At 44.5% G+C, this 27,658-nt stretch overlaps 1 protein-coding gene across 1 annotated transcript; it reads left to right on the forward strand.

Annotated features, from left to right (window-relative positions):
* Positions 1-21: 21 nt before the first annotated feature.
* LOC306967797 (insulin-like growth factor-binding protein 2-A) lies at positions 22-27,658 on the forward strand (the record flags this gene model as incomplete). The annotated part of the gene is made up of 4 exons (XM_079562986.1): positions 22-367; positions 9,006-9,157; positions 16,093-16,233; positions 27,506-27,658. The coding sequence occupies 4 exons, from the start codon at positions 22-24 to the stop codon at positions 27,656-27,658; spliced, it is 792 nt and encodes a 263-aa protein (XP_079419112.1).

The following is a 27,658-nucleotide window of genomic DNA, read 5'->3' on the forward strand; positions in this document are numbered from 1 at the left end:
CTCTTGGTCTAAAAACCCACCATGCTCCTCCGACTGTGCTGCCTGCTGCTGATCCTCGGCCCCTCTCCCGCTCGGCCTCTGGGGGACCTGGTGTTCCGCTGCCCCGGCTGCACAGCCCAGCTGCTGGCCCAGTGCCCCGAGGTGCCCGGCCTGTGCGGGGAGATCGTGAGGGAGCCGGGCTGCGGGTGCTGCCCCGTGTGCGCCCGGACGGAGGGGCAGTTCTGTGGGGTCTACACGCCGCGCTGCTCCACGGGGCTCCGCTGTTACCCCACCCCCGGGGCCGCCTTCCCCCTGCAGGAGCTGCTCCTGGGGCTGGGGCGCTGCGGGCCCAGGGTGGAGGTCAGCGGTAACCCGGAGGCCACTAACGGTGAGTGACCGCGACCTCAGGGCTGTTTTTGTTTGTTTGAGTGAATGGACATTATTCTGATGGACAGTGTCCAGGGGCATTAGCTTTGTTTTCATCTTCATATATTTACAAAAAGTGTAGGTAATAAATACTCAGTGCTGGTCAAAGGTGTAGAAACACTTTTTATGTTTTGGCTTTTCTTTTTTTTTCCAACATTATTTACAATGTGTGATTCTCATTGAAGACATTACACTATGAATGAACACATGGGATTGGAAATGTAAAAAGGTGAAATAACTCTAAAACCGTTCCAAAGTTTGGGGTCATCCAGGCCAGTTCTAACTTATAGTTTCTCTAATCAACACAACAGTTTTCAGCATCATTTCAGGAGGTTTTCTCTAATCATCAATTCCTCTGACACAATGTGCCATTAGAACATGGAGCCTCTGCACAGCTATGTGTGTCTGGACTGTATTTCTGATTAATTTAATGTTCTCCTCGATTATTATAATTTTTTTTTGCCTTTTCTCTCTCTTCATCTGGTGATGACATCGTGAAGCTAAATATGAACATGTAAAAAGTGCACAGCATTAATCAAAGCAAGAGACTGCTATTTGGAAGAATGTATTTCAACTTTCACGTGTTCATCGCCATCATTGAGAATCTATAGTCTTGGAAAAAAAGTTAAAAAACAATACATACACATTTTTTCCCTAATACTTTTGACTGGTGCTGTACATATAGTTTATATTGATCTTGTTAAAGGAATAGGCCACCGTTTTTACATACTGAGATATGTTCTTACCTAACCTTAGTCGAGTTAATATATCCCCGTCTGGTCTTTGTCCGTGCGCTCTGCCAGGCAAACGGAGCACATACGCAGCCTCTCCCACATGTCACATAGCTCCAAAAAAGCTCACGATAGAAGCTACGAAGCTCTTCCACGTGTTCCCTATTTAAATAAAGTTACGTGAAGTGTTTTCAAGCGAAGTATATTTACACAGAAATGTAGCATGTCGATTTTATAAGCAAATAAAAAGGGGGACTATATTGTGAGGCGTAATGATACGAGGAGCAAAACGTCTGCGCAGTAACTCCTAAAGACTTCCCCGCTCACTTCCGTCAATAACCTTTAGGAGCTTCTATCGTGAGCTTTTTTGGAGCTATGTAACATGTGGGAGAGGCTGCGTATGTGCTCCGTTTGCCTGGCAGAGCGCACGGACAAAGACCAGACGGGGATATATTAACTCGGCTAAAGTGAGGTAAGAGCATATCTCAGTATGTAAAAACGGTGGCCTATTCCTTTAAATGGGAATCCCCTGAAGCCAAGTACCCAAATCAACATACAAAATGTCCCGAATGCCCATTTACATTCAGTTCTAACTGCACTGCACCTGATCACTTTTTATTATCCGGCTCTTCACGATGCAAGTAGAAGCTCCATTGACTTGAATGGAATTTTCCAACGTTCTACCGGTCATTATTTTCTGATAGAGGAGCTCTGAAAAAAAGAATGACCGCTGCCATTAGCAACGGAGTTGGTGCTTGTAACACAGGTCTTTCATTTCACTCTGCACGAAGTATGAGAGGACACTGTCTCTGTCCCCGTCCCTGCAGGACGAGTCGGAGGAATCGCTTGTGAAGTTAACCGGAGTCCGACTTACCCAGAGATCCACCACCATTCCTCCACCTTCAACTAAGTAGCTAGCCTTGCTGCTACTAGCCTAGCCACACTGCCTAGAATCAAACGTTGCCAAACAATGCGCAAACGTTTGGGAACTATTTGCCGTGGAAATCCTTAAATAAACCTTTGGGCCTTCAGAAAAAGCGTATGAAGCTTATGTTGTGTGTTCAGTTGGCAAACGGCCGTATAATAAGTGGGATAATGTATAGAACGCTGGTCATTATCGGGAAAAGAAATACCTTCAGGGCGATACGAGACCGCTCTGCTTCGCGTCCGGTTCACCCTGTCGGTGCTTATTTTCCCGATAATGACATGGATTTTCCTTTGGAATATTCCGATACAGTAGAAATGACTCTTGGGGTTAGAAAAGGAGTAACCCAGGGGTCATATACGGGTTTGTTTACATGGCCGTGCTCAACTGGGTCATTGATAATAGTACAGGTATGAAAGCGTTATTGACCTCATGTAAACATTTATTTCACCTATACATCTTTCAAAGGGCCAATAAAAAAATAATAATAAGTGAATAACCAATAAGTGAGCCTGTCAGTGATCCGGTCCTGGAGAACAGGAGTTTTCTGGCTGGATTCATAAAAAGTCAATGTACTCTTCAGTCTCTTTGACATGAACAGATCCCGGACACTCTTGTTGAGATTCACCACCATTCACCACTTATTTTCCCGATAATGACCAACGTTCTATACATTACCCCTGACTTAATGGCGGAAAATATACATATTGACTTTTTCGAGCGTCTGACCAAGTTTCCATGTTGTTCTCTCATCAAACACAGGCCTGGAGCTGTGTTTGAAACCACTCTTGGCTGTTCTTCGCTCTACGTGTCCAGGAAATGCTTTCCTCGCCTCTCGATCTCTGGCTAAGCTTTTTCCGTTCATCATGAAGTGAACCCCGTGTACATGTACAGTACATGTTTCACGGTCTTTAGGTGTCACATGACGTCGGGGTTGTAAAATGAGCCTGCACGCGTCTCCACTGTGCGACGGTTCAAAAACATCATAGCTTTATTGAACTCTTATCGGTTACTGATTGTTTGAAAACCGCCGCAGTTGCACCTTGAAAACGACATTACCTCCTGAACAGGACATTCATGACCGGAGGCAGTTTCTATGGCGATCGCGGCTCACGTGAGGAGCTGAAACATCAAACCTGTGTGTTCGCTCCAGGGTTAGAGCCAGAGCTGGAGTAACTCATTTACAGAGAACAGGCTGCAGGCGTAAGGTCTGGTCGAGCACAGAGAGGAAACAGCTTCACTGGGCGGGATCAACTACAGCAGTGGTTCCTAAACCGGGGTTCGGGGCCCGGCTGTGGGTCCTCAGAAGCACTTGCAGATGAGGCCTCCAGAGCGTTAGTGTACGGTCAGCCAAAAAGCACCGTTTACAGCCGTGATTGAAACATTGTTAGTCTTAGGGCCCGTCTCACTCTTCTGATTGGCTGTTCCAGATTGTAGACGCATAAAACTGAAACGCAGCATCGCTCTGTTTAGTCCTGACTCTGGGATCCTGACCTTCTCAGAGACTGAGATGGTTCATAAAGCTCTAACATGTCGAGGTGTCCCCGGGACCCTTCAGTGCAGCCCCAGGGACCCATCTCCAGATGTGGAGCCAGGCTAATCACATGGCTGGAGCAAGCACCCATTGCACATGTTTTAAGTGGTAGGGGAAACCGGAGTGCTCAGCGGAAACCTACACAGACATGGGGAGAACATGCAAACTCCACACAGAAAGGCAGGAGCTTCTCAGGTGCTAACTGCAGCGCCACCGTCTTGAACGCAAGTAAAGCTATTTTAAAATGTATCGTGTGAGTGACAGGAAGTCAATGCAGGGACCTGAGCACTGGACTAATATGGTTGTACTTTCTAAACCGCATGGATGTAAGAATGACTGCCTGTGCCGAATAATGACTTATAGGTCCTATATCAGCTTTAACCATGTTGTTTTGCTATTTCCTTATCAAAAACACCCCCAGAGTGTTTTTTTTTTTTGTATGTGCGGAGAGAGGGGGCGGAGTTAACTGAATCAAAGCGTTGTGTCTTCCGGGTTTGACAAATACCTCCAGAAAACAAAAATGAGTGCTCCATGTGGTAGAGGTACAATATATCATATAAATACCTATAGTTTACTTTGGAGTGGCTACAATAGCATGATACAGATCCTTTAAAAAGGAACTCGGAACTTCCGTTTCCCACCAGGTTCCGCCCCCACTTTACATCAGGCTTCAAGCGGCAAATAGCAATGTCCATGGAAGCCATAGTGATCATTTTAAAAAAAACACTGTCCGTCCACTTCAGGAACAACCGAGAGGGTTTAAATGCAGCCGATGGAGAGTCACATGATCAAAGGAGCTCTGGTTCTCCACAGGAAATGACATCACCTCCACTTTTTTTCCTCATTACAAGTATTTAATTTAACCTCAATAAAACGCCTTTAGTAAACTCTGCTGTCGTTAAGGTTAGGATTCGGGTTAGTTTGGATTAGTTTAAGCCTTGTCCTGTCGAGGTGACGTCACTTCCTGTGGAAAAGTGGAGCTCCACTGATCAGCTCCTCCATCGGCCGCATCAGACCCTTCTCCAAACAACTGGAAATACCTTTTTTTGGGTCCTATGCTGCTACATCTCTGGTAGAGTAGGGGAAAGCTGCAGACCCGGAGCCAGAAAGCCAGAAATACCGTGAAGCGAATCCACCGTGATAGTGCGCCCTCTCCTGGTAAAGACGGATATACGACGGTATTAGGTCTTGGGAAGATTGATTTGATCAACTCAACGGACGTGAGACTTTAACCGTGTTATAATTTTTGGATTTCTTGTGAACCATTTTTGAAATCGTAGATGCTTCTGTTGTTTGATAAAGATAAGATGACACATTTATTTTCTGCTTAAGATAGCGTTTATGCTAGTTGGAAATGAGTAAAAACAATAAATAATCCCAATTACATGCTACCCAAAAAAGGCAATTGCAGGCTGTAAAGTAAATATATAATTTATTCATAATTATGTATTACGGGGACTTTTTTGTGGCAAATTATTGCATATTTTAATTTTAAAGAATTTTGGCCTGGACACTCTTGAGATTTTTAATCTCAACGAGTTTTATCCTGGATAAATAAAGGACACATATAATTTTTAAAAAAAAGTTATGGCACCATTAGTAATGGTACATTGTTGTATTTTTGACATCAGTGTTGATCTTTTGTTTTAGTGAAGTTGACAGAAAGATGCTGCTGAATTTAGGAAACAGGGAAGACCCTGACGGTACAAATGTTATTTTTTACTTTGTTATTGCATCTGCAAGCTAACATTATGAACCCAATGATTTCTCTACTTTTCTTTACTGATTACAGCAATGGCCGTTACCACAGAAAAAATGTGATTTTGTTCCAAAATATTGTCTCTTTCCCTTGTTGAACAAATGACCAAATTAAGGCACTGTCCTACAAAATACAATGAAAGGAGTAAAACATACTTTAATTTAATTTCATAAATTATCCCAAATAATAGTACATGTAGCCTAAACTAAGCTACATGCCAACACATTGTAAAACATGAAATAAATACCGTCGTATATCCGTCTTTACCAGCAGAGGGCGCAGTATCACGGTGGATTCGCTTTTCACGGTAGATCTGTCACGGCTCCGGGTCTGCAGCTTTCCATTATTGTTCCGGTAGACAACAGGAGTGTATTAAAGGGGCAAGATGCAAGTTTGCCATTTTATACTCACTACTGCCACCTCAGGTCATATGTGTAACTGCAGCTTCTATATTAAAAGTTACAGACCATACTGAGACGTGTTCTTACCTGAGCATAGACAAGTTGATGTGTACAGGTCTTGTGTTATTTTAAGTTGATTTGTTATACAATTGCTCATATTACTTTTTAAAGGACCGACGCTCCATATGTTGTCCATCTCCGGCCCAAACGCAGCCTGAATAAGATTTTACAGCCTCAAACTGTATTATCGTGTCAGATACAGTAAGAGGAATCCTGACACAGCAACATTCTTGCGCCGCTAAATCCCTCTCTCCCCCTGGTCTCTAATTAAGTCTTTATTCACACTTTTCCTGTCCGCTCCCCCGGCTGCGCTGCCAGAACACGTGTAATTTACCTGAAAAACCACATGACACTGGGAGTTTTATGTCTCACTCTCAGAAACAGATGCGTTACCGGCCCGGATGATGACTCGCGGTATCCACTTCATTGTAATCACACTATTGTAGAGAGCGAGCCGCGGACAGGAAGCCCCCGGGACACGGCCGGCGCACTTCAGTCAGGGGATTAGAGAGGGCTGTAAAAAAAGACCGGTTTCCTTTCATTCCGTCTTGTCATTAAACAGACATTATTCTGTAGGTGCAGAAAAACAGAATGCAAAGTTTGTGTCAGGAGGAATGTGCCCGTGTACAGAAACTCTCCAGGACCTTTGGACTGAGCTTCAAATGTTAAATTGTATTGTTTTTTTACAATACAATCCAACTCTCAAGTTCGTGTAAGATCTCAGCCAAACTGGACTCAACCAGCGTAAACCAAAAGTTCTTAAAGGGACAGGTCACCGTCTTTTCCACACTGAGATATGTTCTTACCTGAGCTTAGACGAGTTGATACGTACCTGTCTGGTCTTTGTGCCCGTGGAAGAGCGTGGTAGCTTCCAACTTCACCCCCGTTTGGAGCTATAGGAATACATTGGAATAGGCCAAATGCTAACAATATCTTTGGTCTTTTTGCAAGACTGAAGGCACACACAAAGACCAGACAGGTACGCCCCAACTCGTCTAAGCTCAGGTAAGAACATATCTTAGTATGGAAAAAACGGTGGCCTGTTCCTTTAAGCCGTCGTCTGTATGGTTTTAGCGTTGTGGACAGAAGGTTCGTTTATCTGCTGTTCTTCTTCTTTAAGGTTATTGGCAGACTGCAGGCAAACAAATGTGCATGCCGCCACCTACTGTATTGCATATGCAACAACATAATGTCCAAATAAAGACATTTATGGAGATAAAGAAAATCCAGATGATCCTTCACATTTCCCTTTAGTGTTATTTTATCTAAACAGCTGTTTCATAAAGCTACAGTAGCAAATGATCCATGTGGCTACTAAATTAACGCGAAAGCACAAACTGCCTTAATTTAATCCGTTTCCTGAGGCAGCGCTTCAACACTGACATGTGACTGAGCTGTGGTGACGACATGTATTTTGTCACCTTCATAAAGTTTGGCTTGTGCAGAATCTTCCATATTTTTTTTAATCAAATGTGCGCCTGTCAATCAACAGTGGTTGTGCATGAATCACTCGAGGGTGAGGGCGACGGGGGTGGATGAATTTGCGGCGCAGTGGCTTATGGGATGGCACATGGCTCCTAATCACCGGTGAGTTAGCATCAGAGGTCCATATGCTAAAGTGGCTATGATAGATAGCATTGAGGCTGCTTTTCCTAACTACTTCCTCACTGACAGACCAATTCGGAGGCTTCTTATCATGGCGGACGCTGACGCACATCCGGTTTGGCGTCAGACCGTTTACCAGTCTGCTCGTTTTGGAAGGGGCCTTTGTCAGAAGTGTCACGTAATGGTGGTCATAGGCAGCTTACATAGATGTGCCAGTGCCCCCTACTGTCTGACTGAACCACACAGTGGACTGGACAAATGCCACGGTTATCTGTACTGAATGGAACAACTGGATCAGTGAAGCCATTGAGATCAAACCTGGGACTGTCCTGGAGAAGGCATCAGTCAGTAAGGGGCTAAAGGCGTCCCTGCTGACTGAAGTCCATGTTGGCAGCCTAGACACATCACTTAATGCTTCTGACAAAGGCCACAGGAAGAAGCTGAAACTCATTAACCTTCTTCAGATCCTGACCATTGCTCCTTACGGTTGTCCCAGCAGCATAAAGGAGCAAAGGTCAAATGCAGAGGACAAATATTCCTAAAAGGTCGACCTTAACTGTTACTTGCCGTCCCTCCTGATCAGGGGTCCAGGTTTAGGGTCAGGAGTTAGGGTTAGGATCTGCAAATATGATGCATGTTGTGTTTCACTCACACAGATCTCACACATATATAACTTGAAGGTCTTGGCTTTCAAATGAGGTATCGCACTGACATATAGGCTCTCCTGTCAATACCCTTTGAGTATTATGCATAATGGCTAACTCTAAACCTAAACTGGTAGGTAAGAGATTAAGGGCCATATACCTGATTTTTTTTCTTTTTACAAAAATGAAAGATGACTAAATGCTACCACTAAATTACCATGTAGCTGTGGCTTGACAGAGACGGGTTTATAGGCACTTTTCAGGGTCACTGTCACAGAAATGCTTGAAAACGGACCTGTGAGTTCTGGATATTGATACAAATGCTTTATAACTAGATGCACAAACATGTCTGACTTTGCAGTATACTAAGGATGACAAAACAATTGTTCCAATACCTGAATGAAGTAGGTATAGTGCCTTTAACCTTAAAAGTCAGAACAAAGACAATATGACTTCTCAAGCCTAGTCAGTCAGAATGAGACGATTTCTTGTTTTCAAAATTGAAAAGTTCATCACTAGACTCTTGCTTCGATCTGTAGTGAATAGAAAACACATAAAATGCACTCATCTCTTGTGGAATTGAACCTATGACTTGGTTAGGAAGGTGTAAAACAGTCAGTCGGTCATAATAGTTTGAATTTCAACTTGAAAAAGCTTTTGATTGTGTTCCAGAGGTGCAGAATTTGAAAAATGTAAAAGGAAATAATTTGTAACTTGTCCCAGTTCTTCTGAGTCATGGTGGACCATGACAGATGTGGACAGGACTGTGGTAGATCTACTTTACTTTGGAGATAATACTACTTTGTAAGTGAATAGAAAACACATAATATACACTCATCTCTTGTGGAATTGAACCTATGACTTGGTTAGGAAGGTGGAAAACAGTCAGTCGGTCATGATAGTTTGAATTCCTTTTGAAAAAGCTTTTGAATGTGTTCCAGAGGTGCACAGCACGGAGACCCCGGTGAACAGGCGACCGGTGCTGGAGACTCGGACCTGGCAGGAGTCGGCTCTGAAGCAGCACCTGAAGGAAACCAAGACCAAGATGAAGAACAACAACGTGGACGAGTACCGCACCAACAGAGGCCCACAGGTGCACACGCCACTCTGATCTGAGCACATTCAGCTCCGTGTTTGCATGTTTGTAACACGTATGTCGGCCATGTGGTCCGGCCGTTAGCACACAGCGCAAAGTTCACTGTGATAAAAGGCTGGGAACGGGGTCGAGAGTTCAGCCAAAGCTAATTCTTCACAACCAGACTCTGACTGCCGGCCATATTTAGACCATGCACAGATTTATTTATCCACAGTATTCTATATTTGTACATATATGCACCGTAGCGTGACCTCATATGTTAAGTTTGGGCCGCTCCGTTAGATCTTGTCCCAGTTTGAACTCATGTGCACATACCAAGGACCAGAGAGGCCCCGCTGAGCTGTTATGTTTCCCAGCCGCCCGTACAGATGAAAAATGGCCCCATTTACCACGACGCGATCCATGGACCTCTTCTAACAAGCGTCCACGGTCCAGGAACAGGTCAGGAGTTCAGTCTGAAGGAGCTTTCTTTCCATCGACTTTGATCAACTTATGAACAGAACAAACCCCCACATGACCCATTCTCATAGCACTAGACTGCATTTAATTTCACCTTTAATCCAACGTGGATGTTTTTTGTGGTGAAAATGAAAGTAAAATTAAAGCCCATTTGTATTTTTAAATGTACATTAATAAGAGAAAACATTCCCCGATTCATTAAATTGAGGAAATTAATTTGTTGTTTCTCAAAGCGTGACAAAGTCATTATTCATTCACGCCATACTCAGTAGTAGTAAGCTAATATTGTAGCCACAGCTGCCCTGGGGTAGACTGATGGAAGCGAGGCGACCAGTCTGTGTCATGGGCTCCTCCAACCATTCACTCTCTCACTACATTCACCCAGGCTTCCTGGTGTTTCCCAAACAGTGTCCTATCCAAGCACCGACCAGACCCTTCCAGGTCTGATGGGATCAGGCCGAGCAAAGGCGGTTTGGCCTTCTGAGCCATGGTGGACCATGACAGATGTGGACAGGACTGTGGTAGATCTTCTTTTACTTTGAAAAATATAGTTACTATAGCAACTGTTGAAGAAATGACCCTCATGCTTCTTCTGTAACATCTGTCCACATCAGTCCTGCTGCACCACGACTCAGAGGAACTGGGACAAACATGACTGTAATAAAGCAATTTGAGTTGTAATTTACACAGATCCGAATTTCCGAGGTCAAGAGCTCCTAAACCAAGCTTTTGTGAAAATTGAAAACTTTTCTGTATTACTCATAGTCACAAAGAGTAATTACTACAACGCATTTTAGCAGATATGAAACACAAGGTTTCCCATACAGAGCCGGCGCTGTGACGGATGCTTAGGGACCGTCAACAAATTGCAACACTATGTGTGAGAACGAAAGTTACGCATGTAACTACAGCTCTATGAATCCCGGATGAAAGCCAGCACTTCAAGCATTTGGCGGCACAGCGGAGAGTGGCAGGGTGGTACAGTGGTTAGTGTTCGTGCTTCACAGCAAGAAGGTCCTGGTTTCGATTCCCCCCTGCATGACAGCCAGAGGCGGTGCTTCAGGCATTGGGCGGCCCAGAGGTGCAGTGGTGAGCGGCACAGTGGCACAATGGTTAGAGCTCGTGCTTCTGAGCAAGAGCATCTCTCTCACTGTGGCTTTCCGTGTCAAATGTGGAATAAATGAATGAAGCTGCACGATTGTGCACAAGAGTGATCATTCAGTGCTTGAAGTGCAGATCTTGGTGGTCAGAAGAAATTAAAAATCCAATCCACTTTATTTGTATAGCACATTTAACCAACAAAAATGTTTCCAAAGTGCTGCACATGAGATCCTAAAAACAGATACAATACTTATTGAAGAACTCCACAACTGACACTTCGATTGAAATGTATGCACAAATATGACAATTTAAGGATGATCTTCAATACATTCTACATATTTTACTGTGGTGGCACCAAATTCACACTCATTACCAATTATCATACCGGCAACTTACTAGCTTTATTTTTTGTATCTGGGCATTTGTTGGATATTACTCTTTAATAGCTTCTATTTTTTTTACTGTAGTGCCACTGTATTGGCACCAGTTATTATTAGATCTTATTACAACCTTTATTATTATATATTATTACTTTACCATGAGGGTCATTTTTCTAACCAGATTCATCTCACTTGTGAAATTCGATCTCTAGGAATAATGACTTTGACTTAACTTCGATCACTCACATTTAAAGCATCGCCTCACATTTTATTAACCAGGTATTCAGTTTTGCCCGTTCACGCGTCATACGGCCCGTTTGTGCCGTGGAAAACGACATGCCCTCCCCTCGTATGTTAAGTTCACGTACGCCTCATTAGTTTTTATCCTGGACTGAACTCGCCCGTGGCCCCACAGAGGTGCTTATGACCCCCCCGCGGTTCCAATGTCCTTCCATACAGTAATCCAAAGGAATGCGGCGTTCCAGTCGTAACGTATAGAAACGACGCCACCTCCTGCCCCCGCCTTTGTGCCGGCAGAAGGTGAAAACAGCGCTAATGAGCAGCGAGGGATCCCCGTGAGTGTTTACGCTCTGCAGTCGGGGGTTTAATCAAAGCTCAGGTCAGTGCGTACTGTTGTTGCGTCCCTGCTCCTCTCGGTTTTGGCGCGGGACACGCTCGCAGCTGCCGCCCGTCGCTCCTCTCTGCAGCTGCGGCCGAGAGGGACACGGTGGGTGGTCATCCGAGGTCAAATACCAAAGAAAATATGCTTCTGTCCTGACCCATGTACAGCCGAGACAAACAGGATCATTAATGTGAAAGCGAAGGGAGTCTGAGGAGGAGGGGCCTCGCACGGCACCGCTCCTGACGGGGCACCCACTTCTTCATTCATTGCTTTACACGCTCTGATATTTGGTTGTAGCGAGGGTTGCAAAGGGGTGGATACATTTCTGGAAGCCTGGGAATTTTGAGAATTTCTGACAATAATTTTTTTTTTAAAAATTTTAGATAAAAAACATGATATTCTTGCATTTTTTGTTGAATAACCTCTTCAGCCATACGGTCCCACCTGTGGGACCAAACTAAATAAAAAATTGGTCCGGGCAGCTGGACGCATTGGACACAAGGACTTTCTTCAGAGACTTTAGGTTAGACACTGACACTAAATACCGTAAGCTCTTTGTTTCTAGTAAAAAGGCCTCATTGCTCTTCAGTCACAGACTGAGAAGTGAAGAAGGAAGTCATGGAGCTTCTGCTTTAGACAGAGCTTCAGACTTGTATCATATTCTGAAACTCAAATATGCAGTAAATCAACTAATATAGGAGAAATTATTACAATTACAAAAAACATGTGATATAAAAAAATATCCAAATATATTTTCTGCTGTAGGTCATGTGTGTCCCAGTTCCTCTGAGTCGTGGTGGGTCATGTGGGTCACAGTCCTGTCCACATCTGTCATGGTCCACCCCTGACAGATGTGGACAGGACTGTGGTAGATCTACTTTTACTTTGGAGAAAAGAGTTACTATTCACCTTATTCCGGAGGCTCGTGTGGGCGCCGCCATGAATTGTGCCCGCCCCTTTTCTCCTATCAGTTAACATGGGGCTGGAGAAGTCCACATAAAATCAGTCACTACACGAAAAAATAGCAGTTTTTCGGCCGCACTGAGACACGGTGCAGAGTTGACTTGTTGGTGCAAATGAACGTTGGGCATTTTACCCAAATCAATCGACTAAACATCAGATTTGAGCGGAGATTATTTTCCCTCGTTCTCCGTTTAAATGAACGGGCTTCGCGCTCGACAGGAAGTGTCTGTACAACGGAAGTGCAGAGACAAAGCAAAAAGAGGCAAATGTGGGCGGGGCGGAATAAGGTGAATAGTAACTGTTGAAGAAATGAACCTCATGAGCTTCTTCTGTAACATCTGTCCAACGCAGAATCTCCATGACTTCCTTCTTCACTTCTCAGTCTGTGATGGAAGAGCAATGAGGCCGCAGCCTTTTTACTGGAAACAGAGAGTTCACCATTTAGCATCATGTTGCTGTGATTCACGGTGTCTGACCTACAGTGTAACTCTGAAGCCAATCAGATCACAGAGACTCAGAGTGGGCGGGGCTCAAATGTGACAAACACCAAGATCCCAGATCTGAGACTAAAATGATAAAAACCCAGGGCTTAAGAGGATAAACAATTGGTGAACTATTGGTCATCCATTAATTCGGTTTTGGATCCATGAAACATACATTTGAGTGATGTCTATCCCCGGACCTTTACAGAAGTGTGAGGACCATATCGTCTAAACGTATCACAACTTTCCTAAACCTACATTCTGATTAACACGCTTTCTAAACAGCAACAATTTATGTCATAATTCTACAACTGGTTGAAATATGACAAACGGTGAAGGTGGGTTTGTGTCATTATTTATTTTGGTCGTTTTGCTTCGTTTGTTTCATTTGCAATTTCCATCAGCGAACAATAACCATCGGATTCATTTATTAAGTTAATAATTACGTCGCATTGTTGTTTAAAAACGTTTTATTTATTTATTTACTCAGTATACAAGCTTACCTGCACCACATGGTTGGAACAAAGGGAAGGCGTGGTCTTTGTCGGCCATTTTAAAATCTCAGGCTGAACCATGTGGCAGGGGGGAAACTAATTTAAACTTTGCTTTGAGTTTCCTCTTTTGTATGATTTTTGGTTTGTATGTCGTCTTTATTTATTTGATTTGAACACTTATCATTTTGGACTCCCAAGTTATTCATTTTATGTAAAATCTGGCTAAACTTATATTTGGAACATACCCATCACGCTAATGGTACTTTCCGGTGGGAGGTCCTTTCCCAGGAGGAGAGGTGTAAAAGCTGACTGTTGTGGTCACAGGAAAAAAACATTTGGCTTGGTAAGAGTTATATGTTTGTCAAGTCTGCCTGCCCATTTCGACCACCTGTGGCCAGCTTCCCCACATGGCCTGTGTCTGACACAGAACAGACCGAAATTAAAGGCTAATAATAGATATCATTGTAATATTGCAGAGGCTTGATGAATAACAGATGGAAACAAACAGAACGAGTCTGTTCCAAAAGCTCTTCTTTGTATCGGCCACAACCTAAAACACTGTCCTCTTCAAACCCTGGTGTCAGTCAGATTATTTCTGTGAGACTTTTCATCTCTGCTGTGATAGATATAAAATCAAATGTCAGGTTGACTACTGGAACAAAATCATCAGGGTAGGATCGACAGCTGGAGGGCGAAGGCAGCAATTAAACCCAGGCAGTAAGGTTTTGAGTGATAGGTACCATTGGTTCATAATACCAACCGAAACCCAAAACTATTTACAGTGACGGAACAAAACAGAAAACTAAATAAATTCAAATGTCCAAGATATTCTGCAACGGTCCGGAGTGTCCAAGTAGCGCAATCCAATTCGCACCATGAAATGTTCTGATAATGTATTGCAAGTTCGGTGTGAATAAAGCGCAGAATGTGTAGAGTCATGAGAATGTCTGGCACGGTGGAATCGGAGTAGCTCGTGTGGGAGAGAGCAGGCTGTACCAGCCTCCTACCGGACGGTTCCAAGAAAGGTCTAACAAGAACTAGGGAATCTGTCGGCTCCTGGTTCTGTCAGCTCCTGGTTCTGTCGGCTCCTGGTTCTGTCGGCTCCTGGTTCTGTCGGCTCCTGGTTCTGTCGGCTCCTGGTTCTGTCGGCTCCTGGTTCTGTAGGCTCCTGGTTCTGTCGGCTCCTGGTTCTGTCGGCTCCTGGTTCTGTCGGCTCCTGGTTCTGTAGGCTCCTGGTTCTGTAGGCTCCTGGTTCTGTCGGCTCCTGGTTCTGTCAGCTCCTGGTTCTGTCAGCTCCTGGTTCTGTCGGCTCCTGGTTCTGTCGGCTCCTGGTTCTGTCGGCTCCTGGTTCTGTCGGCTCCTGGTTCTGTAGGCTCCTGGTTCTGTAGGCTCCTGGTTCTGTCGGCTCCTGGTTCTGTAGGCTCCTGGTTCTGTAGGCTCCTGGTTCTGTAGGCTCCTGGTTCTGTAGTGGTTCTTAGCTCGCCATCAACAAGGGTCCATAAGAACTTGTAGCCAAACCATAAGGCCAGATTAGACACATTATATAATGCCGGTACATAGAATTCAAAATATAGTAAAATCACAATATTCTTAATATCAAATCAATAACCATGGTTACATTTCATAAAGCATAATCAACATCAACCAATTCAAAATCGAATCAAGAACAACCCAAAAAATGCTAATGCTAAAGCTAATATTACCATTTCAAACACAGGAATGGGCACAAACCAGTGGCCCTTAGTTGAGGCCTAAACTATATGGGTAGCATATTAGAATGTTAGCATATTAGCACTAGCAGCTAATGCTAAACCACACGGCACACCCAAACACACTGAACAATCTAACTCACCAATTCCATGCATTCCCAAAGTCACCCAGATGACATGTCAGATTCCCCAAATCCACAGGACCACAGGTGGACTGACTCTGAAAGTTCTTATCCAGATGTTCAAAGTCTGTTTAGTTTGATACAATTGATTGTTTAGATGAGAACCAACCTGTTACAGCTGCTGTCCCAGCTTCTCTCCCACAAAACTGACTAGGAGGAAGTGGAGGAAACAGTTTATTTCCCCTAGCACCTGGGATTGGCTGGGAGTGACAGGTGACTAGTCATGTGACTTGGTGGATTCAAGGACTAGGAGAAAAGGTGGCAAATTTGAACTTTTAATCAAAGATTTTAAATTAAACTGGTTCCACCCCTGGGTTACACAATGCATCATTTAGGTCAATGAAGGTTTTGTTGAGACCCTTTTTAGGCCCAGTTCAGTCTGGATTTGCTCGTGGCCTGGAGGGACTTGGACGGTCATCTATATTATGAGGTGGTACTTGAGGTGGAATGTTTGACCACCACCGCACCACAACACACATACAAAGGCAAAGGCAATACCATCTGACATCTGACCTTCTCTTTCTGTGTGACGTTGTCCAGAGCGCGTGTCAGATGGAGCTGGATAAAGTCCTCGAGGAGATCTCCAAAATCACCACCGAGGACCACAGGGGACCGCTGGAGAACCTGTCCGAGCTCAAGTTCCCCAACTGCGACCCCTTGGGCCTGTACAACATCAAACAGGTGAGACGTCGCCCTCCTCACGAGAATAGAAAACAAAGACAAACGTCCAAGTGGAGTCATTGTGTGGATGTATTAGCGTCATGTGGAGGCCCAGAGGGTGCAGTGCCTTGCCCATGGACACCACTGCAGTAGCGGGAATCACTCGACTTTCACCTCACATGATCCGAACTCCTGACTGAGGTTTTCTTCTGGGACTAAATCTAAATTTAAAAAGCGCCAAATGCAACACCAAACATGGAAGTGCGTGAGCGTCATTAATAACCTGTTCCATCTCTGGCTGTCACTGCGTTAAATCAGAGCTGCTCAGCGCCGGTCAACCGGGGAAACAGCAACATCGGGGATTGTTCATTTGAGAAATATTCACCAACGTCATAGATTTCAGGAGAGGCAATTACTGTCAACTTCTTTGAAATGGACAGCTAAAGAAAATAAGCCGGGGCTATAATTGGCTGCAAGTTTTAGGCGAGACGCTGCTGCAGGTGAAAGGGGGAAAAAAAAGCTTTTGCTGGAGATGACTGAAAAATACAAAAAAATGAGGGGGAAAGACTATAGCAATGTTTCCTTGCAGTACAGTTTTCAGTTTTCGGGACAGTTTGGAGTCTGCAGGAGCTTCTAAAGTGGAGACGTTGTTGCAAGAATGTAAAGGCCCTTCTCACCGGCCTGGAGACTAGTTGGAGACTCGAGTTTCCGCTGCTCACGGAAATGACTCCGATACCTGGAGATAAGGCGAGTCTCCAGGTTGTCTTGGTGAAAACAAACAGGTTTGATTTCAGCGGAGACTGCACAGAGACTTTTTGCAAGTCTCCATAGAGTCCCGGAGACTCTGCAGGGACGATTATTGTGTAATTGTGTAATTGTCTATCTATCTATCTATCTATCTATCTATCTATCTATCTATCTATCTATCTATCTATCTATCTATCTATCTATCTATCTATCTATCTATCTATCTATCTATCTATCTATCTATCTATCTATCTATCTATCTACCTACCCACCCACCCACCCATCCATCCATCCATCCATCCATCCATCCATCCATCTCACTATAGATTCTAGTGTTACTCGAGCGCTGCCATCTATAGCAGGCGGGAGTAAAAGTGCAGGACCAAAGAGAGACGCTGCAATGAATATTTCCCCCAAAATAGATGCTTAAATATTGATACGAGAATCGTGCGACGTAAAATCGCGATATATCGGCGGATCGATATTTCTCCACACCCCTATCGGAGACCATGTGGAGTCTTCAGTCTCTGATCCTCTGAAACGGTTTGTCCCTGTTTCCCTGTGGTGTCCTGCACTGGTCAGCTCCTTCTCCTTCCTCGTCTCTTGTGACGCCTCCACTGTGCTACAGCTGTGGGGGGGAAAAAGCTCGACTTTTTCAAGCTTTACATCATGTTATTATGTCATTCCCTCATTAAAAACATGCCTGAAGTGTTGCCTTGGCACATTCACGTATTTTTGAGTAATCTGTAAAAACTCTGATGGCGGCCATTTTAGGGATAGCTTTGCCTGAGTCCTCCTAGGAACGCCCCCACCTCCTGGAGACGCCTCCGAGCTTTCGTCACCAGCCGAGTAACCAACCACTGCTCCTCAGCAGAGCCCCCTCCCCACTGATGCCACAGACAGCGTGTGGAGGGGGCGTGTCGGAAAGGGTCAGAGGTTCTTAAAGAGACAGAGGCCTATTTCAAGACATTCGCTACAGCCATTTTGAGAGAGCAATTTTATACAAGGCAGTTATTCTAATTTACTGCATTTACAGACCAACAGAAGGTTTGGTCATCATTGTAGTGTGATATAGACTGGTGCTATGTGATTGAAAAAAGCATAATACCCCCTCTTTAACAATTTAAAAGTAGATCATAGAGTAAAGAAGCAGAAAGGCTGAACCTGAAACCCGGTATAGTCGACGACGTGGCAGCCTTCTTCTCTGATGTAGCTCTTGTAGCCAGTTCTCTGCTCGGCCTCGCAGTGACCTCTCCAATCTGTCTGCAAGCGCCGCTGATCCACATGGACTGTTTTAATACAGCCAGATATCAGAGCGTCCTTATGTACTGGTTTTTATGGACATCTGTGGTATTTTTACAACGGCTACGACGCTACGTGGCATTTCACGATATCAGATTGTGTCAAATCAGTCCAGTCCATCCACACGGGAACATCCACTGCAGCCCCGCAGTGCCATGACCACTGAGTTCCACTTATAATAGAGTAAACAACATGCTCTATGTTTGTGAGATAAGCATAGTGTGTGGATGATCGCTTTTCATCCATCGTACCTTTTCAGGACACACTGATTTGACTAAAAGTCTCAGACACACATGAGAGGTCTAGAACAGCGTGTTACGACCCGGTTTCTCATTCTGCCAGAAAGTCCGGGGAACACTCGATTGTTTCTGACGTAAATCCCTCAGAGGTTGGACTCCTCTCTCCCCTCCGCTCCTAAACGCCACACGAAACTTCAAATTACTGTCAAAACACATTCACGGATTAGCCTCAGCGCTAATGGCAGCCTGTGCGAGCGGGTCACGGAGAATTGACTACAGCGTTTTGGCGCAGGCGGGGAGGACATGATGTGATTCGGTTAATAGTCCGCTTCATGAGTCATTCATTTGGCTGTCGCTGTTCATCCCCCTGGCCACCGGGGGATGCTGTGGCGCTGCAGCCTCTGCCAGGAGGGCGGTGCTAGCTTTGATGGAGAGCTACGTAGCATCGTTGGCGGACGCGAAGAGACAATATGGAGAACCCTGGTACATCAGTGTTCTCTCGACTCGTATTTATCTCGGTCCATTTTTGAATTATCCTGCTAACGTAAATGATTTCTTTGTCTGCTGAAACAATCAAAACATGCCCTGAATTTTGCGTAATGGATGCAAATCTGGAAGTGTGTCACTGTACACACTCCAAACGACATCAACGTGAGAAGGGCCATTGACTGAAACTGAGGGTGGAAGAGGGGCTATAACTAAACGACAATATGCAAACCAACACTGGGTCTATTGATTTATTGATTTATTTGGTCGGGACAGTGCACGTTAACCCCTAACCCCCAACTTAACCAAGCACATTTTCTCCAGTTCAGCTTTAAATGGTAAATAAACTCAACCTATACTGCACTTTTCTACCTTTATCAGGCCCAAAGCGCTTTACAGTAAGGAACCAGTCACCCACTCACTCTCTCATTCACACACCATACTCAGACACTGGAGGCCGGTAGGGTGAAGTGTCTTGCCCAAGGACACAAACACCCAAAAGCTTCTCGATTGGAGCCTATAGGTCTGTGCAACGCCTCATTTAAAAGCTAAGACCCACAAAACTGATCGAACATTTTCCATGCGTTGTCGTCATTTCTTCGTTTTCATCCTTTTTTATGTCTTGTTTTTGTCGCCATTTTTAAGAAGCTTTTAGATTTGGGTAAGGTTGACCTGGAGGAAAAGTGCTGGGTTAAGGTAAAGAGGTTAAAGAAGACGCCTTGTACACGCATTGTAGCCTTGTGCTAATTTCCACCCGTTGTCCTCACTCACACTCCCAAACACACTCTCTTTCATCCTGGCCTGTTGTACATGAAACATCCATCAATCCCTCCATCTTCTTCAGCTTTATCTCGGTTCTTGGATTGACAACAAGTTTCTTTGAAGGAAACTGAACTCTTTTACTGTAAATAAGAGGATTCTCTGCTGATTCTTTTACTGCTGTTTCATAGTCTTTAGTTAAACAAAGACCTACCGTCTCTATGGAAGGAGCCGGCCCTAAAGAAGAAGGCATTCATCTTGGGTCGGCCTCCAGGTCCGCTCATGCCTTCGAGACGTCATTTTTATGAACTTTTTCAGAAAACTAGTTGTTTCTCTGTCACTGAACTGGTGGGTGTGTTTATTGGGTAACATAGACCTTTTGAGATGTTCTCTATTTTGATTGTTATGGACCATTGTTGACTGTCTGTGATGTGCTTGTGAAATGTCCTGAGGTTTGCGACAAATGAGTTGCCCATTGGATCTGAAGGCATCTCGGAGGCAGAAGTCTGGGCAGAGATGCACAGACCTCCTCCAGCTGTTCTGAACCCGAGGTGACACCAGGTCTCAGAGACACAGTCCCTCCAGCGTGTCCTGGGTCTGGGCCTCCTGCCCAGAGGACATGCCTGGAACACCTCCCGAGTGAGGTGACCACGTAGAAGCAGCGGCTCTACTCCAAGCTCCTCCCAGTGTTAGTTATGAATCTCTAATGTGTGGAGCTGCAGCCAGGAGTGGTTGAACAAGGTCATGTTTACACTTGAAGGGATATTTCAGGATTTTTGACATAGGGCCTCACTTCCTCGTTATCCAGAGATATTTTTTTTGTAATTCAAACAGTTCTTATGTTTGAAGAGTTACGTGGCACTAGGCTAGTGCAAGGCTAGCTCATTTCTATGGTATCAGCTAGCCTGCATTAAAAACAGTCTGACCCGCTCCACAGAGCACCTGAGGCAAATCACTTATAACACCAGACTAAGCATATAAATGTCTGTGTCCATAGAATCATTTTAACCATTTTGCATTTAAAATGCCTTATATTTGAGCAGCATCAGCTTCGTGGTTGTATAAGCTACACGGCGGCGGAGGGATCTGCTCGAAAATAGTCCCTTAAAATGCGATTATTCATGTGATGCAGGTCAGTTATATTCCAAGAAGTATTCTATGGACACAGACATTTATATGGTTAGCCTGGTGTTATAAGTGATTTGCCTCAGGTGCACTGTGGAGCGGGTCAGACTGCTTTTATTGCAGGCTAGCTGATAACAGAGAAATGTGCTAGCCTTGCACAAGCCTAGCACCACGAAACTCTTCAAATACAAGAACTGCATGAACTACAAACAAAAAACTTCTCCAGAAAACAGCAACACTCTGAATAACTAGGGAATGAGGCCCTATGACAAAAATCCTGAAATATCCCTTGAACTCTCTTTCGGCCATACTGTATCTGAGCACAGTCACTGGCTCCAAACCCGCTGAGCGTTTTCCACAGTTTGATCATTTACATCATTTGTAATGTCACCCTGCACTCTGGCCCTTCCCTGTGACAGATTCGAATCGTTTTCGGGCCCTTGGGAGCCGTCCGGCATCATCCCGTCTGCCCCTGTAGACTCACCGTGACTTACACGGATTCACAAAAACATAAGTAATACAGAAAACCCCGGGACGCGAGCGCGGGAGGCAGGAGGAAGCACATGTCGACAGGTTTATGCCTCCGGGACCACAGGAGTGAGGTAGTGCTGGAAAAGTCCTGTCAATGGTCAAGAGGCTGTTTTTGCATTTTCGGTTCTTCTTTTCCAAACACGTCCTCGTCAGTGTCTTACGTTTTGTTTGGACAGAAAACATCACTTTGGCCTAAAAAGTCTTGCTCCTCAGAACTTGAATTTGACCTGGGAGATTGAAAGATAACTGAAAACACCCGAGGTATTAAACTCTCTTTTCTGTGCAGGCAAAACATGTTTGTCGCCAGCAGAGGGCGACGGAACAAGAACAACACAGGGCTGTACAATTAATATTCATCATAATCACATATAACTGGGCAACTATTGGAGACATGAATGAAGTCAGAACCTTTTTTCATGTAAATCTAACACATAGTGATTCAGGTATGAACATTTATTATGAAAAGGGAGAAAACGTTTGAGTTAGTACAAGAAAACAGAAGTGTCCGTGTGAGGTAAGGAGTGGACAGGAGAAATGACAGGTGGGGCTGAAAAAGAAAGGCATTAATGATAATAAATAAGAAATATTTTAGGTGACAGTGGCTCAGATGGTAGTCGTCACATGACCAGAGGGTTGGCAGTTTTAATCCCTAATCATTTCATGCCTATGGTCTTTAGTTCTGTGGCCTTTCCTGTCTTTGAACAGCGACCTGCCCTGGGACGACAGAAAAATATTAACTCTGCATATTTACATGTGGACCTTGAGGACTCATGTTAATTAATATGCACTGCCCCATCTTAAATAAATAAATAGAATACATCAATAAAAAAAAATTGTAATGGACTTTCCTTAAAACCTTTTCGCCTCTTTAAAGGCCCTGTACATCATTGTTAGCTTTTCTAACATATTTGTCGTATCCCGATTCTTCACTGGTTTGAATTTATAGCAGAGGTCGACTGATATAGGTGGGGCAGAGGGTGATCTATTCAGGATTTTTTTTTTAATAGGTTCTTCAGAGGAAGCTCGTCCAAAACTCGACCTCTTATGGTTCTGAAATTATAAGCAAAAGTCTGCAACATAAAATACAATCTGAGCTGTACAAGCTCTGTAAAAAGCTCTGACTGAGCTTTTTCCAGTTCCTTATTATTATTATTATTATTATTAGCACTAGTGGTAAAATACCCAAGTATCAGTCCGATATATCGGTTTATTGGCACTTTTCAGGGTCACTGTCACAAAAATGCTAAAAACCCGTCTGAAACGTCATTGAAATGGATACAGATAAACGGTAAATAGACTCAACTTATGTTTCTACCTTTATCAGGCCCAAAGCGCTTTACAGTGAGGAACCAGCCACCCGAAGTGTCTTGCCCAAGGAGACAACGACAGTGTGCATTTGCGGGAGCTGGGATTCAAACCCATGACCTTCCCATCACGAGACGACCTGCTCGACCGTCACAGTTGTTGTGATTAGATGGACAGTGTTTTTTTCCCCCAAATTTCTGAGTTTACAATATTCTAAAGGACAAAAAAAAGTTGTTCTACTTCCTCAAACTTTTTCTGTGATGGGGGCCGGGCTGGGTTGGCTTTAACATAGAATTGTATGAGCCAGAGCAAAAGGCCTCATTGTGAAGTAGAGATTAGTCGCCAGCACAGTCGTCCACACGACTACATCCACAAGAGCAACACTTGATCCAGGCAAAGGCTGCGTCCAAAACCATCAAATCATATCCTCTAAGCACTAACACTAGAAACTAATCCTTAACCTTTCATGGGGTCGACTGTTAGATCTGTGCAGTCAGTGAAGCTTCAGAGCTCTTTTGCACAATCCATCTGTCCTACCCAGGGGAAGGGGAAGTGACATCACCAACAGCTGTTTTTCTTCTTCTTTAAAGTCATTGGTGGAGTGCAGGCCAAACAAAAGTGCATGTCGCCCCCTAGTGTACAGTGTCCAAAAACAACATAGTGTCCAAACAAAGACATTTAAGGAGAAAAATAAATCCAAATGATCCAAACAATTCCCTTTAGTGTTATTTTATTTCAACAGCTGTTTCTTAAAGCTACAGCAGCAAATGATCCATGTGGCTTAAGTTTCTACTAAATGAAAACAAAAGCATTTAATCCGTTTCCTGAGGCGGCTCTTTAACACTGACATGTGACTGAGCTGTGGGGACGACAACATGGATTTTGTCACTTTTATAAAGTTTGGCTTGTGCAGAATCTTTTTTTATTTTTTTTTAAATTATTTTTATTATTAAATGTGCTCCTGTCAATCAACAGTGGTTGCGCATGAATCACTGAGGGTGAGGCCGAGGGGGGTGGGGGGGATTGGCGCAGTGGCTTATGGGATGGCACATAGCTCCTATAATCACAGTTGAGTTAGCATCAGAGGTCCCTATGCTAAAGTGGCTATGATAGTTAGCATCGAGGCTCCTTTTCCTAACTCCTTCCTCACTGACAGCCCAATTCGGAGGACCTCTTACTGATCTGCTCATTTCGCACGCAGCAATAGATTTGTTTTGCTGTAGTGGTTTGCAAAAGTAGTAATCAAGTCGTCACACTTTGTTTTTATTTGAAACACCACAGGTTTTCCATTTATTTTTATTTTCAAATAAAACATCATTGCGTAATGCGACCTTCAGTAAATAACACTTGTTTTGTGCTTTACAAGCCTGTGGTCATTTATTCAATCGCTCCACACTCTGTGGGGATCAGCTTCATTTACCACGTGGCTATAATCTGTTGTTTAAGTCCTGATCCCTTATGTCAGTGCCCTCTGCTGGACACCTGTGGAATTCTTTTTTATCTATTTAAGTTGCCCCCTAGTGGCTGGAATGAGTATACTGGTTATTAACTCCGCACAGGAATGGGCTAGAGACTCTCTTGTGCTCTACAAGTCAGGGCCCGGATTTAATTGTCTGGCGGGCCGTATTTGGCCTGCGGGCCGTAGTTTGAGGACCCCTGTTCAAGACAAAGGAGCTGTCTCCAAAAACCCGGCTAAATTGCTAGCACGAACAAGTGTAAAACCTCATTTTTCCCAGTATTTGTGTAACTCGGTGCAGACTGTGGCCCAGATTATTTTTGTGGCATGTGAGACGAGACCGTGTCATCAAACGGGAGCGAACGACTTCCAGGATGAGCAGGAACGTCCCAAACGGTGAAAGTCCCCGCGCTGGAGTGAGATCTCCAAAGGGGGCGCCATCATGACATCAAAACACAACCTCCAGTCACGCCTCTGACGACGGGACGGCCCGATGGCGGCGTGTGGGATGTGGGAAAGCTGAACCCTTCACATGTGAGTCTCACGTCGGTGCCCGCTGCCTCCGAAAAGCCCCCCCCTCGCTCTCTGGTTTCCCCCAAACAAAGCGTGGGGAGAGATGTTGTCATCGTGAGTGATGCAACAGCTTCTTCCTCAAGGTTACAAGGCAATAACAACACAATTTGGCCGACATTGTGGGAAAACTTTTGTCTGCGGGCCCCCGAGGAACAAACCGTGCTTCCGTTTCGGGGGGCTCTCCAATTTCAATTTTCTTTCTTCCCCCCCCCACCCCTCCTCCCTCCTCCTCCCCTCCTCCCTCCCTCCCTCTTTACAAACGAGACGTGGCGAGGAACAAACAAGTTGAGCAAGAAAAGACGATTTGGATAATTTGAAAAACACGCCACAGTTTCTTTCTTTCTCTCGGGCCAGATTTCATTACCGCTTCCCCCGAAAACGAGCCGCATTGTCTGGCCGGGCCCCTGCTCGGTTTCCCAGGGGCCGGGACTGGAGCCTCCCCGAAACACTCTGCTGTTCTGGACTGGTCCCGTTCTCTGTTTGTCCCGCGGTAATTACTGTAACTGTCACTTTTTTGTTCTTTCTCATCCGAGGAAAAGGGGGGGGGGGGGGGTTCTTTGCGTAGACCGTGTCCCCTCGCATTAGCAGAATGGGCGCGCCGCGGGGGTTGCGAGCGAGGAAGGGGGGGGGGGGGGCGGACTTGGCATGCCTTTCTGTTTTGTCTGTGACGTGATGCTAAAAGTGGTGATTTTGGGGGTATGACCCGGGAAGGCGACGCGATTGGCCGGTTTCGGGGCCCCACCCAGAGCATGGCCCTCCTTTTGGGCCAATGGGGCGAAGGCGCAGGGGGGGTAAACACTCGCGGGGAGGACAAAAGCAGCGCGTGTTTTCTGGGGCGTGTCTCTGAGGCAGCGTGGACTGTTGTTATCGATAGGGACATTAGCGTGTCCTCATTGCCACGGAGAAAACGCGTGCCTTCAGCTCACAGCTCAGGGGGAACTACTGCGCCAAAACCTGTGACACGTCAGGTTCTGGGTCAATCTGGGCTTTCACCTAAAAAACAACAACAACAACAAAAAACAAATCTTCACAATAACATGTTTAATTATTCACCGAGTCACTGATTCCCCATAGATTTATTTGGAATGTGAATGATGAATGAATGAATGATGATGAATGAAATGTTTTATTTGGGTTGCTCACATTCAAAGCATCAGTCTCCACATACAATCCAAATCACTACAACAAAAAAGGGTTGAGCAGAAGCAAAGCACCCACAACATGAAAACAAACTGTTTACATCAAATTCACATTCTATTCTATTCTATTAAGATAAGATAGCTTTTATTGATCTCACAATGGAGAACTGTAACAATGTACTTGTTACATTCAGCTCAGGGTGTGCAAATAGGCAGGAAATGTGAAAAAAAAAACACACAAAAAAACAATGAAATACTAAATAGTGGTATCTTATATACAATCATCGTGCAAGTGGTTGATAAAGTGAGATAAGTGATGTAAATACAGGGATTATTGCATGTATTCTGCAAAGGGGTTATTGCACATGTTGCTTTACAGCAGTGGGGATGAAGGACCTGAGGGTGTCTCAGTCTTCCACTGAAAGAGCTGCTCAGCTCCTCTACAGTCCCGTGCAGGGGGTGGGAGGTGTTGTCCATGATGGAGGTGAGCTTGGCTAATTGCTGGGTTGCAGGTGACATCACAGCGTTCTAAAGGCCTGTACTATTATATATATTTTGTTTTTGAGGACATTTTTGGTCTTGTACAGAGAGACTATTGACCCAGTGACTGATATTAATGATATATATATTTTTATTTCATCCATTTTCTTTTTAGCTACGACTTGTGAAAGTGTAATGCTGTTAATAGGATGAACCGGCTCCTGCCCCCCGCTGGGTCCGGTGACATCATCATATTCTAGAACCTGCAACCCAGCACCCTCCTGTCCCTCACTTCCTCCACAGAGTCTAAAGCTGACCCTCCTGACCAGGTCTTGTCCCGCTCTATGCGGCCCAGGGCCCAGCACACGGCAGCGTATAACTGTTATGCTATTCTCAATTTCACAATTTCAGTGCATATTCAGAAAATAGCAAAATGAACCTAATTACACATGATCACGTATTTAATATGACTTGAATGTTGACATGTACATGTTTTGGATGTAATGCCATTTTCTCAAAATGTATTTTTCATCACATTGTGACAATATCTCCACTTTTTGCTCCTGCTGACGTCTTTTATGTCCAATTCCAATCTAACTATTACTTTACTATTTCAAACGATAAAACGTAAATATCAATGCTCAGTCGGGCTGGTACCCTTAAACCAAACCAGTTTGGTATCGGGAAAAAGTTTAGGTGCAAAAAAAAATGAAAGCAGGTACTGAAAAAACACTGTACATCTTTGACTTGGTTGTTTCAGCTCAAATAAAATATTTTTAGCCCATATTTCTAACTTTTTTGCCCAATGCTTGTCCCAGTCCTCCAATTTTTTCTTGTTCTCTCAATTTTTCCTCTTATTTTTGCCAATTTTTTACTAATATTTTCCCTAATTTTGCCCCATATTTTTTTTACACAATTTTGCCAAATTTTTGCCATAATTTATCCCATTTTTACCCCATTTTTTTTCCAAATCATTCTCCATTTTTCACACATTTCTTGACCGACACTGAGATTGTAAATGTGCAGATCTTTCTTATTCTAGTATAGGTATCTTTCAGGTATCGGTGACCAATAGTTCTGGTATAAATAAAAGCCCCTTAAAGGCTGTTTCAGACTTGACTAACACACCTCCTCCTCCTCCTCCTCCGCAGTGCAACATGTCCCTGCACGGTCAGCGAGGCGAGTGCTGGTGCGTGAACCCACTGACCGGAGACCAGATCCCGGCCTCGCCCCGAGTCCGAGGAGACCCCAACTGTGACCAGTACCTGGCCCCCGTGGAGGAGACCGTCATGGCCGAATACTGA

Source organism: Gobius niger (assembly GCF_951799975.1).
Source record: "Gobius niger genome assembly, chromosome: 9".
Classification (NCBI taxonomy): Eukaryota; Metazoa; Chordata; class Actinopteri; order Gobiiformes; family Gobiidae; genus Gobius; species Gobius niger.